At 49.3% G+C, this 12,500-nt stretch overlaps 2 protein-coding genes across 6 annotated transcripts in view; one reads left to right on the top strand and one right to left on the bottom strand.

Annotated features, from left to right (window-relative positions):
• The window catches only part of nherf1b (NHERF family PDZ scaffold protein 1b), a 24,689-nt gene extending 18,831 nt beyond the window's left edge, over window positions 1–5,858 (top strand). Inside the window, exons 4-6 of the mRNA XM_083677182.1 lie at window positions 2,360–2,403; window positions 4,272–4,391; window positions 4,665–5,858. Coding sequence (XP_083533308.1) covers window positions 2,360–2,403; window positions 4,272–4,391; window positions 4,665–4,805 — 305 coding nt within the window. The 3' untranslated portion in view covers window positions 4,806–5,858. The remainder of the gene's footprint in view (window positions 1–2,359; window positions 2,404–4,271; window positions 4,392–4,664) is intronic.
• Window positions 5,859–6,164: 306 nt separating this feature from the next.
• LOC310809748 (CASK interacting protein 2) overlaps window positions 6,165–12,500 on the bottom strand; it is a 50,305-nt gene continuing 43,969 nt past the window's right edge. For 3 of the 5 annotated variants that reach the window (XM_083677176.1, XM_083677180.1, XM_083677179.1), the window contains 8 exons: window positions 12,301–12,364; window positions 12,044–12,144; window positions 11,789–11,899; window positions 11,590–11,691; window positions 11,282–11,420; window positions 9,306–11,051; window positions 8,910–9,216; window positions 6,165–8,444 (listed from right to left, as the gene is read on the bottom strand). In XM_083677176.1, the coding sequence (XP_083533302.1) occupies window positions 8,348–8,444; window positions 8,910–9,216; window positions 9,306–11,051; window positions 11,282–11,420; window positions 11,590–11,691; window positions 11,789–11,899; window positions 12,044–12,144; window positions 12,301–12,364 (2,667 nt within the window). In that variant the 3' untranslated portion in view covers window positions 6,165–8,347. The remainder of the gene's footprint in view (window positions 8,445–8,909; window positions 9,217–9,305; window positions 11,052–11,281; window positions 11,421–11,589; window positions 11,692–11,788; window positions 11,900–12,043; window positions 12,145–12,300; window positions 12,365–12,500) is intronic. The other 2 variants (XM_083677177.1, XM_083677178.1) reach the window with 2 other exon arrangements.

Genomic DNA, 12,500 nt, shown 5'->3' with positions numbered 1-12,500 from the left:
CTAATCTCATGTGGTGTTCAATTAAGTTATACCTCTGAAGGCCTCCAGGTGGAGCCCACGTCTGTGGTTTGGCAGCACAGGGGTTGGAGAGTCTCACCTGAGAGCCTAGCTGTGCCTAAAGGAACACTTATTGAAACATAGGGGAGGTGGTGTGGTGTGGTGTGGTGTGAGCCCAGGCCAAGCTTGGCCGGTGCATCTGAGTGCCACTCTCAGACAGCCAGCCTCCCTGAGAAAATGGCAGTGCCAGCCATTGCCGTGGCAACAGTAGGGCGTAGGGGGAAACGGTGCCCTCTGTCCTCAGGGACAGAGTGTGTGTGTGTGTGTGTGTGCGCGCCTGTGAGTGTGTGTGCGTGAATGTGTTTGCATGTGTGTGTGCATGTGCGTGTGCACGTGCGAGTGTGTGCGTATGAGTGTGAGCGTGTGTGTGTGTGCATATGAGTGTGTGTGTGTGTGTATGCATATGAGTGTGTGTGTGTGTGTGTGTGTGTGTGTGTGTGTGTGTGTGTGTGTGTGTGTGTGTGTACTGGACACCCGCCCTGCCCTAGACAGACTTTGTATCCCTCTGTTTGGGCTTGTGAAGTTCTGCCATGAAAAAAAACAGCAGCGAAGAGCTATTGCTTGGTCATTGCCAATGACTGTGAGATACTTTGTATTCGAAATGGGTGCCTGATCTTTCTGTCACAGTGGGTAGAAGAATGGAATGGAAGTCAGTCTGTTGGTGTGACAGTTATGGCGTCTGACCTCAATGGGTGTTTTATGCTCTTATTTTATGCTCTTATTGTACCAGTGAATACACAGTAACTGCTTTGTTGGGATAACGAGGTTTCCTCTTGTCGTCTGTGTCCGCACTGAAGAACTGACTGTTTGATTGACATGTTGCTCCTCTGCCCACTCCTCTCAGTGAGGATGGTCATGTCGTAGGGAGAGTTGTGTCTCATTGATTAGGGGCGATATGAATGTCCAGTCTGTCTCCGTCTTGACTTGTTTACTTTGGTTGTCAGAGGGCCAAACCTCTGAGTGAAATATCCCCCAACAGGACTGAAATTCCATTGAGGCGTTGCCCAGGTAACTACACTCATGTGTTGCCCACTCAGAGGGCACCTGCTTACTGTGACTCTTAACGTCAATGAACACGCACACGCGCGCACGCACACGCACACCCACCCACCCACACACACACACATACACACTCACCCCGCCCGCATGCCACGCAGGCGCACACACACACGCACACACACACACACACACACACACACACACACACACACACACACATACACATACACACACACACACACACACACACATACACTCACCCCGCCCGCATGCCACGCAGGCACACACACACACACACACACACACACACACACACACACACACACACACACACACACACACACACACAATTTGGCCGTCACCTTTGTTTGGTTTCCAAGGCGCTGGTTGTGAGTGGCCTCTCAGCCTGGACCGGAGCCGCATTGGGACTGAAGAGCCTCTTCTCAGAGAGCAAACAGTGAGGAGGGACCATAAGGAGCACCGGGGTACTTAGACTCAGGTCTGAAAACAGCACACGGCTCTAGGAATAGCTCAGGAGGACGTACTGAACACAGCCTCATCTCTGGGTTAATAGCGGGTTATCTCCAGCCTTACTGATTGTGAAGTATCAGAAACCTGAAGTAACGGGAGGTAAGTGTCCGTCATCAGTGCACTCCGTCTCGGTTTGTTGTTGAGAAGCGCGAGCGTTTGTGTTGAGATGTAGCGCTCCTTGAAAAACTAGTCATTTTTATCCGTGTCACGATTTTTCCGCTTAGTGTCCATAGACACAAAGACGTGGCCAGAGGGAGGATGTTCCATCGTGGCTATAGGATAGGCAGGCTAGTGGTGCTAGTCCTGTAGGTGAGGCGGGGAGGGGAGGGGGCCGGGGGGGGTTCATATATGCAGCTCCTCTGTGGTGGACGATGTGTGTGACAGGTAACCAGGGCCAGCGTTCATCTCTGTGTGAAGATGAACCCCCCCTGTGTGAATAATACATGATCTCCACACATAACTGGTCTATGTAACAGAGTAGGTGTTTGTGGGAATGAAACCTGAACTGGAGAGGAGAGGCGTGCTCTCGATCCAGGTGTATGCAAAGCTCTCTCTCTCTCTCTGTATGTGTGTGTGTGTGCTGAATGCAGAACATAGACCGTTAAGGTGGGACAGGATCTTTAGGAGTGTACGGTTGGCTATCGATACTTGATAGTACTGTGTGTGTGTGTGTGTGTGTGTGTGTGTATGTCACCTGTTTGGAGGGATGGAGAAGAGAGTGTGTTTGTGTGGAGATAATGACTCATGATGTGTTCTCTCTCTCTGCTTGCAGGAACTCTGCCGGAGGCCGTCATCAACGAAGACATGGAGGAGAAGGTATGACTCACATACAACTACAATACAACACCTTGCACTGCAGTACAGTACCAGTACCAGTACCAGTAACTGTGATAGTATACAATACCAAGCAGTTAGGTAGAAACAGCAAGGAGGAATGGGGGGGGGAGGTGAAGGTGACGAGGTCAATCTTGAAAAGAGAGAGAGTCTTCATTGCTGTTAATTGTACATGAAGAAGTGAGAGAGGGGAGAGAAACAGAGAGAGAGAGAGAGAGAGACACACACACACACACACACACACACACACACACACACACACACACACACACACACAGGGAAGTCGGTGGCTTTTGGGGGGAGCTGCTCCGCTCCCACAGGGTGGACTTCCTGAAACAAAAGGCTGTCTTCCTGGCACTGTGGAGGTCACTGACAGTTCAGTTCCTCACTGTGATACACTACAGCTCTCATACTGACCTCACAGCACACGTTACATTGAAGATACCTTGGGGGAACAGTTAAAGGGATAGTTCACTCAAATTATGAAATCACATATTTGGTTCCTAAACAGAACTAAAGTGTGGAGTGAAGTCTGTCCTGGTCCATGGAAAACCCCTCAGAGTAAGGAAACAAATACACTATGTGATTTTGTAATTTGGGTGAACTATCCCTTTAACGTTATTCACTCATATGACAATTAGGGCGCATATTGATTGTGTGAGGTGTCTATAGGAGAGAGATGACTCAACAGTACAGGGACAGTAGTCTACATTATAATAGTCATGGAATTCCACTAGCACGATTGAGAGACCTGAGAACTGGTATAGACTCAAGGGTTTATGTGATACCGTTGGACAAGTTGAAGTTAAAAGCCAAACACGGTGCTGGGGTATGGAGAATTCAGCAGCTCCATGTTAATCCCTCAGAGGTATTTGGGCATAATCCTCCAGGGGACAGACAGGCCCACAACCACAACCACGGCTACACTGCTCAAGAACATAGCCACATGTGGTACAGAACACATGGGTACACACACACACACACACACACACACACACAGTCTAACACACACACACACACGCACGCGCACGCACGCTGGTTTTAAGCGGCTCATTTGTTCATTGGTAGGTGTAGATCACATCCTATGTGTAGACCTCTCAGAGCTGATATAAACAAGTGTAATTCATTAGTTGGGGATTAGATATGAGATCACGTTGTGATAGAATCCAGATAAGTTCAGTTTGGAGTGCTGCCAAGCATGCAAAGAATCAGGCCACTGACCATGAAAGGACCGCACCTGCAGTTTCCACAGCAGTTAAATATTTCACTATGTAACTAATATACTTATTGACTTGTGGAGAAATGAGTTTATATTTAAAGAAGGGTGAAGGTGGGGTGGGTGGCACTGTCGGGAAAGAGAGAGAGAGAGAGAGAAAGATAGAAGGAGTGTGTGTGTGAGAGAGAGAGAGAGAGGGAGAGAGGGGGTGTATGGGGTGCGGGGGTGAAAGATGAAGGTAAGTGGTTAAACTGAGGTTGATGCGGAGGTGAGAGGCACTGTCTCTGGGGGACAGGGGATTTGAGTCTTCTCTAATGCTTTGAGCCCCAGGAGGCTTATGTCTGGTAAGCTGCTGCCTCCACTGGCCTGTGGGAACATAGAGCAGACATCCCTAACAGGGACCTTAGAGGGAAGGTGTTCACCACTGTAGGAGCATGGGCAAGTCTGCCTCCCAGAGGACAAATTTAGTATTGCAGCCAATCTCCATGGAGCTCAACGAGCTCTAATATCCTTTGAAGGTTTTTCCATTAAATGATGTTAGGACTTCTGTTCTCTTTAGTTCTTTATATATGACTTATGTCACACAAGAGTGTGTCCACTCTTTCTTAGAAGATCTTTGTGTTCCTCCTCACAGGTGAATGGAAAAGTGGCCAAAGAGGAGCAGGACTCTAAGCTGTCCGTCAGTCCGTCCCCATCCAATGCCTCCTCCAATGCTTCGCTCACAACCCCGCCCACTAACACCCCTCCACCAGAGGTAAGTCCTGGTCTAGAAACACACACCTTACACCTGGAAATACACCTGTGGCCCGGGAAAGGAAGAAGAAGAAGTCTGTGAATCCCAATGTCTACAGGGCCACAATAAGCGGGTTGTGAATCTCTTGTAAAACCGACTTGACCCAAGTACACTCATGAATAAAATATCTCCCTCTGTTCTTGCACTCTACATTTTCTCTCTCTCTCTTTCTCTCTTTCTCTCTCTCTCTCTCTCTCTCTCTATCTGTCTCTCTCTTTTTCGCTCTCTCCTCAGGATTCCATGATCATGGAGACCATCCCGGGTTTGAACCTGTCCCTGCAGCAGGTCAAGGAGCGTGCTCACCAGAAACGCTCCAACAAGAGAGCCCCGCCCATGGACTGGAGCAAGAAAAACGAACTGTTCAGCAACCTATAGAGCAACCTCACCCCACACACACACACACACACACACACACTTATATATCATACTCACATAGAGGTCAGAGAGAGAGAGAGGGAGAGGTTGTTCTAAGCCTCATATTTTGTATGACTCATTTTCACTCATTTTAAACCAGTTTAACTATTGGTGAGGCAAGATACATGAGTATGTAAAATATACAGTATACACACAGATTTCTATTATATTCCAGATGCTATAAATGATGTACTAACAAGAAATAGACGAATATGCCAATTTTGGAAAGAGAACAACTAGATCAGATAAGAATCAATTGAAATGAAAAATCAATTTGGAGTATTCCATTCTGCGTTTCGGGGTGTTTGTATGTATGTTTGTGCCTGTGTGTGAGAGTGTGTGTGCGTGGACCCCGATAGTCCCTGCTGGTCAGAGCCTGGTGCCTGTGGATATGGTGGATTAGGTCTTGACAAGTTCTCCATTCGATCATCTGTAATTTAAAGTGACATTTTATAATCCTTTAAATTCTTAATGTTTCTCATCCTAAAGGAGAATGGGACCAGCCACTTAAAGCCTGACAATCAGTCGATCATGTACTTGCCTTTTAGGGACCAAAAATCTGAACAAGATTTCTTCTGTACAAGAAGTACAGTACAATGCCAACCACTTTGACAGCTGCGGTCTGTCTCTGGAGAATGGTGTTGGTTGAGTTTATATATAGTCTTATATTCTTTAAATGTGAAGGCTGAAACCTAACCGTCCATAACACAGCGTTGCTATGACCACTGTACATTGGATAGCTTTTAATTTCACTGTTTTGTTTTTTTATTGCTACCGGCAAAATGCTTTAAGAGATTTTTGACAATTTTCTTTAGATGTACTTAACGTAATTGTTTCCCCTTTTAATATTCAAGTCTGTTTTTTAAAAGAATGTCTGTGCTTCACTAGATGTTAGGCATTTGTTCAGTATTGAGAATGGCAGTGAGGTTCACAATGATTGCCTATTGAATTGTATGGGGGTTTCTTGCTTGTGTAAACCGTACATGTCATTTCTATACTGTATTAAATTCTAGATCACATACATACTGTCTCACGAGTCTGAATTTGACTATTATAATAACACAACAGTATATTAACAAGACTTGAATGATGATATAGCTCTATATACTGAACTGGACAATTTGTATTACAATACTATACAGTGCCCTCCATAAGATAGATAATAATTAATGCTGATAATCTCTACTTTGACCACATAGTGATTTCAGACAAAATGCTTCTCAATCTGTATTTTGTTCTGAATGCGTAGACACATTATTTTAACAATATTGGGATGAGTGAAACCCCCAAACTCGGTGGAGAGAGTGAACAGAGTCAGAGGCAAATATTTAATGGTTAACTGTAAACAAATGAAGATACAGCTACAGATACAGAAGACATTTAGTAGAAACAGCGCGCGCGCACACACACACACACACACACACACACACACACACACACACACACACACACACACACACACACACACACACACGCACACACAGTAACAGACAGTGCTCTGTAACCCAGTCATGGCGAGCAGTAAGTAGGACAGATATCCACAGATCCATCTTCAATAAGGTGCCAGTATCAGGTCTACTGTAAGCAGTGTGGCTGTTGGTCTGTCTCTGCTTCAGATAACACTGCTCTCTTTCGTGCCACACTTCCGAGTCTCGTTCACACGATTAGCTACTGAACAAACGTGAAAGGTAGCGTCGAGGTGGAGGCAGAGACTGTACTAAACAAAAGCAGAGACAGACCGGCGACCAGGCGAGGGTCTTTGTGCTGTCTGAGAGACTTCGCTACAAAAGGTGGGATGTTCCTGAGTATCAGAGAGAAAGACCAGGTTACAGAATCAACAGCATCACATTCACACTGAAACAAACACACATATTTACAGCACACTAGACAATCATACAAGTAAAGGGGTTAGTGATAAAGGTTAAAAATGTGAAAATTCATGGGGGAGATACAGCATTGAAAATATAATTCTCAGTCCTTTAAGTACTATAGCATGCCATATATGGAACATATCCATATAATGCTGGGTGAACGAGGAAGAACACACATCTTAGTTTTTATAACCATGTAAAGATAATTATACATTTAATTTATGTAACAATAAGGAAAACGAGAACCCCCCCCTAAACCACAGTTCTGCATTGTAGGGAATACCTGCGGACATTTTGAAAATATTTTAGGAAAAGCTGTACAGAGAACTTTGGTTGAATATGATTCTGCTCCGAGATATACCAACAGTATAGTATACAATATACATATTTAGATATTCTAATTTAAATACTAGTTTGACTAATCTAGATTAAAACTGAATAATCTTCCCAAAATAGTGTATATTATTGACATCTTGCATGTCATCTTCCACTGTACAAAGCACTTGTAATTCCATACTGACATTGTTAGATGACAATAGCTAAAATATGCTTTGAGAAGCAAAGGTGTTCTTCCCTTTGTATAAACAACATCATTGTGTACTTTTACATGTTTTACAAACAGTAGCTTCAGAAAACCAGAAGTCATATATATATAGCATCTAATGTAGCATTCTGTATAATTAAAAAAAAAAATAATAATCAGCTTTGAGAGCACAAACTGACTGGCACCAAGCCATGATGTGGAAGAAACCCACGCAACATGGTCAAGATCACTTGGTATAAAATGGCTAAAATACACGGGTATTGAAAAACATTACAAAGGTAACATTTGAAATGGTCAGACATAATGAATATGTCAAAACAAAAAAATGACAAAACGACAGATAGAGCGTCTTAATACAAATGGTATTTGTATGGTAATATTCTGTCTAGGAATGGTTCCTCTTAGTGGGGGCCGATACTGAAACCACCACCTTTCACTGCTTCCCCCTGTTACTTCCACCCAGAGCTTCCCTCTCTCTATGACACACATGTGACCAAACAATGACTTTGATATGGGCTGGGTTTCATGTTTGATGAGAGCTGGGTTCATGCTGGATAAAGGCTGGGTTCGTGTTTGACAAATGGTGGCTGAAGAAAAGGCACACCAACCAGAGGAAGAGTCGACACAGTTTGATAGATGATAAAACAAGGCTATCTGAATCGATCATGTGTCTTGGAACAGTGTGTACAGTATAAGGCCCTGTGATGGAACCAGTAAGGTCCTGGCCCGCTGGCGAGGAGGAGCAGGGTTAAGTGCTTGTGTTGAGAGGGAGGCAGAATGATCGTTACAGGGAGGTGGGACACGGATCCACAGTTCCACACACACTTCCCTGAAGGTTCATGAGAAGATCCTGACATCACCCTCCATGGCCTGTCCCACAATGCACTGTGACGCCAACCTTTAGTCCGTTGGTCTGGTACAGAGGGTTGACCTATAGGTTTTGGCAGGTGGAGGAGGGGTGGGGGGAGGGGTGTAACACTGAGGTGGGGTGATCCATCCATCCATCCTCTCTCTCTCTCATCAGTACTTGTTCGAGATGAAGGGTCACAGGGATGGTCAGTGGGGTAGGTGGAGTAGAGAGGTGGGGTTCAGTCCAACATAGCATCCAGCTGGTCAGCCAGGTCATCAAACATGTTCCCAATGTCATCTAGAATGTTCCCTGCTGATTTGACCGTGTTAGTCCCACTGGAGGTAGACGGAGAGAGAAGCAGGGTTTAGCTCATTACGAGATACAAACAAAAGGGTCAGTTTAGATTTCTGTGTTCATTTGGAATGTGTATAACTCACTCAGGGTTCTCCCCACGATTTCTGAAGAGCGTGGCGCTGGGTTGCATTATCAAAACCCGACTCGCGTTTATTCATGTCAAAACGAGCCAAAAATATCGCTAAAAACGCTGAATCACTTTCACTTTCGTTTTTAACAACGATGTCCATATTGGCGATCAAAGACAGTGACTCTGTCATTACTAAATACATTGTTTAATTTGCCTTGAAATGTTTACATCGTGGCGCCATGCCGCTCTTACATGCTTTGGGGAGAACCCTCACTGTTTGGATGAATGCCTCTTCACTACAGTCCAGTAATGAGAAAGCATGCGACCTGTGACCCGTAGATGATAGTATTCCAGAGTGTTGTGTACGGTCACTTACCCATCAGTGGTGTCCTCCAGGGTGAGTTTCTTCTCCACAGCCTTCAGCGCTGCCTCTAAGGAGGTGCTGGTCTGGTCTAGTCTCTGCTGTACCACCCCTGCCCCCAGGCCTGACTCTGGGCCTGGGACCGGGACTACCACACAGGCCTGGGGCTTGCCTGGCTGGGCTGCCTGGCTCTGAGGGCCTGGGGGTGTGGCGTAGTGGGTGGGAGAAGGCTGAGATGCAAAGGCCACACTCTGCACCACGTTGAGAGTCACAGGAGATGATCCTCCTGCTGCGGCTGCGGCTGCAGCTGCGGCTGCTGCTGCTGGAGACAGACAATTCAATGTAAAAACTCAAGTACCTGGAAGTGAAATAAAGAGTTTTTTCTCGTATTTGGGATCAGCTGAGTGTTACCTGAGGCAGCTACCAGACTGTGGCGTATGGGTTTGGGGGCGGTGACCGGGGGTCCATGTGTGCCGCCGCCAGGTTTGGGGGAGACGGGGGGTTTCAGCGGTGCTCCTGCTGCTGCGGGGGGCCCCTCCAGACCACACTCGCTGATCCTCAGACTGACCATGTCCTCGTGGCTCAGGGACTGCGGCCTGCTGCCTGCCTCGGACCCCAACTGCCCTTCCCCGTCGTCGCTGGTGGGGGAGGAGGCGGCCTGATCCTTGTCCTTGGGCTTGTGTCTGCGCTTCACCGTGTCCGACTCCTTTAGGTTGAACTCGGGCACCTCCAGGGCCTTGGCGGTGGGCTGGCCTTTCTCTGGAGCCTCCCCTGCGGTCTCGGCCTTGAGCAGCCCTCCGACCTTGGGCCTTTGTTTGATGGTGAGGTTGCCCTCCTCGGCGAAGGGGATGCACTCGCTGGAGCTGCCCTGGGGGGACGAGGAGCCGTCTAACCCCGGGGCTTTGGGTTCCTCCTCCTCAGAGTCAGACTTCACCCCTCTGTCTAGATCTGGGTCTGAGGCATCGGTCTGAGCAGGGACACACTCGCTCTGGGCCCTCCTCCTCACCCCCGGGGCCTCCGCTTGGGGGAGGAGGGGGAGGGAGGGCTCCTGCTGCTGGAAGTCCAGCTTGGGGGCTGGCAGGTTCTTTCCCTCAGTGGGGGTCTCCAGAGAGGCAGCGATGCTCCTCACACTCCCAGGGCAGTCTGTCTCCACCCCGCCAGCAGGTGGCGCTGCCATGCTCTCTGTCAACTCCAGACATGAGGTGTTACTCACCGAACTCAGCCTCTTGGGCGGGGGTGGAGGGGGACCCTTTTTACGGGCACGTACGGCAAAGGACTGGCTACGGCCCACGGTGCTGCCCTTCTCCGGGCTGGACTGCAGGTGCGGCAGCTGGCTGCGCCCAGGCCGGCGGGTGAGGGTGGCGTAGGACGCCAGGTGGCCAGAGGGAGGGGCCAGCTCCTCATCGTCCTCATCGGCCTCTCCGTCCGACAGGGCGTAGCGCGTCAGGCTCTGTGTGCGCTTCTTGGGCGGGCCCAGGGTGAGGGCGTGCACGTGTGCCAGGGGCTTGGTGGGCGAGCTGTACCCCAGGTCGGTGCTGCCGCAGTGGGAGTGCAGGTAGCTGAAGGCCCTCTGAGCGGGGGAGCCCTGGGGAGAGCCGCCAGCGCCAGGTTTCGGCTTGGCAGGGATGGCGGGGTACTTGAACACCGTCGCCGCGCCCAGGGGCACCTGCTTGGGCAGCAGCTGCTGGAAGGGCCGCGGGTCAAAGCCTTCTGGAATGTTCCTCTCCTGGGCAGGGCTGCTGTCTGTGCTGGCGCTGCCGGCGCTGCCCAGGCTCTCCTGAGAGCGGCTGTGGGGGGTGACGGAGGCCATGGGGGGGTCCTGGGAGCGGCCGGAGCCTCGGGAACGGGCGTCAATGCTCTCCTGGCTCTTGGACATCCCCGCGGCGCTCTTGAAGGCCAGGCCCTCCTGGCAGCCCCCGTAGTGGGTCGACATGGCCGTCTGTAGCTCGGCGCTCAGCTCGCTGTCCTGGAAGGTGAGCATCTTGGGGGTGTGGGGGGAGGGGCAGTCCCCGGTGGGATCGGGGGGCTCGATGGTGACCAGGTGGAGGGCTCCCGGGGGCTTACGGCGCAGCGTGCCCTGGCCTGACTCCAGCTGCAGGATGGCCCTCTGGATGTCACACAGCTTCTTCACCGCCAGCATCATCTTCTTCTGGTGGCCTGAGGGGGACAGAGGGACACTCGCAACTCAACACTCACACACCTACACGAGTAATCTGCAGTAATCACACACACACACGCTCTTACGACTCCATGGAATTGCTTCACACCGACACAAGAGGTATGAAGGTATGAATATCAAGTTGGGAAACAAAGTCAAAGCCAATGAGTGTCAATCTAACCAGCAGTAAGCGGTTAAGACTGTCAGTGTGGATGTGTGTGTGTCCTACCCAGCTTGCTGATGCCAATCTCCTGCAGGTCCTCCCAGGTGAGGTCTCGTACGATGCTGATGGAGTCGTAGCCGTTCTCTGACAGCTTCTTGTGGTACTGAGGCAGGCCTATGGCGCTGAGCCACTCGCCCAGGTCCGCCTGAGAGGGAGAGGGGGGGCGGACCGGGTGTCAGATCTACAGTCTGCACACGACACTCTTACAACACGGCAGCACAGTAAAACACTGATATGTTATCCATACTATACACAAACACACACACATGCACAAATGTACATATGTACAAATGTACAGATGGCGTAAGGCTTACCGGGATGTATTCAGGCAGCCACTCGGGGATGCTCAGGTTGCCTATCTCTATGGAGATCTTCTTACGGTGGCCTGGCTTGGTCACACCGATGGCAGTCAGGTCCTGAAAGCAACACAGGACAGAATATCATTGGAGCCATGACATTTGAATGTGTGCGTGAGTGTGTGAGTGTGTGTTTGTGTGCGCGCGGCAGCCTTACCTCAGGGGTCATTCTGCTGATGGTAGGCACGTCGTAGCCAGCGTTGATGAAGTTCCCTGTGTACTGCTCCAGCTGGAAGTCACTCAGCCACTGGTAGATGGCCTCCGCGTCCTACAGGACAGAGAGAGGGGAGGTCGAGAGATGACATTGCAGTTTCTGATCTTACACACCTCTCTCAACGGATCATCTTCATCATCATCATCATCATCATCACCACCACAGCCCTCCTCTCCTCTCTTTGGTTCAGACTCTCACCTTGCCCTCCAGTAGCTGATGAGGACGTACAAACTGCTGGGAGAAGCTCTGCTCCCCCGGTCTCTGCATGCTCACCACCACCAGCCTCCGTGGAGTACCCACTGTACAACCGTCGCAGAGGAAAGCACGCAATGAGATTAAATACAGAGATGTTGTACCAACGATAATCACACGTCGAACTAGAAAGGTGAAGTTTCCAGAGAAACTTTGTTTGTCAAACAGCAACAGTATGATAACGCAGTCACAGCGCACGGTACCTGCTGTGTGGTCAGGCTGCGTGTTGGGGTCTGGTGCACCAGAGTCACCAGCAGAGGGCGCTGGCTGCACATGGAGAGAGTGAAGAAGAGACGACAGTTGACAGACAATCAAACATCACACAGTATGTTGGCTAGTGCTAAAACGCTGAGGTGATTGACAAAAAAAAAAGCAGCAAAAACACCAACTAAAAACACCTGAA

The sequence above is a fragment of the Argentina silus genome (assembly GCF_951799395.1).
Source record: "Argentina silus genome assembly, chromosome: 9".
NCBI lineage: Eukaryota > Metazoa > Chordata > Actinopteri > Argentiniformes > Argentinidae > Argentina > Argentina silus.
The sequence above is the reverse complement of the archived record's forward strand: the minus strand, read 5'-3'. Positions and strand labels throughout refer to the sequence as shown.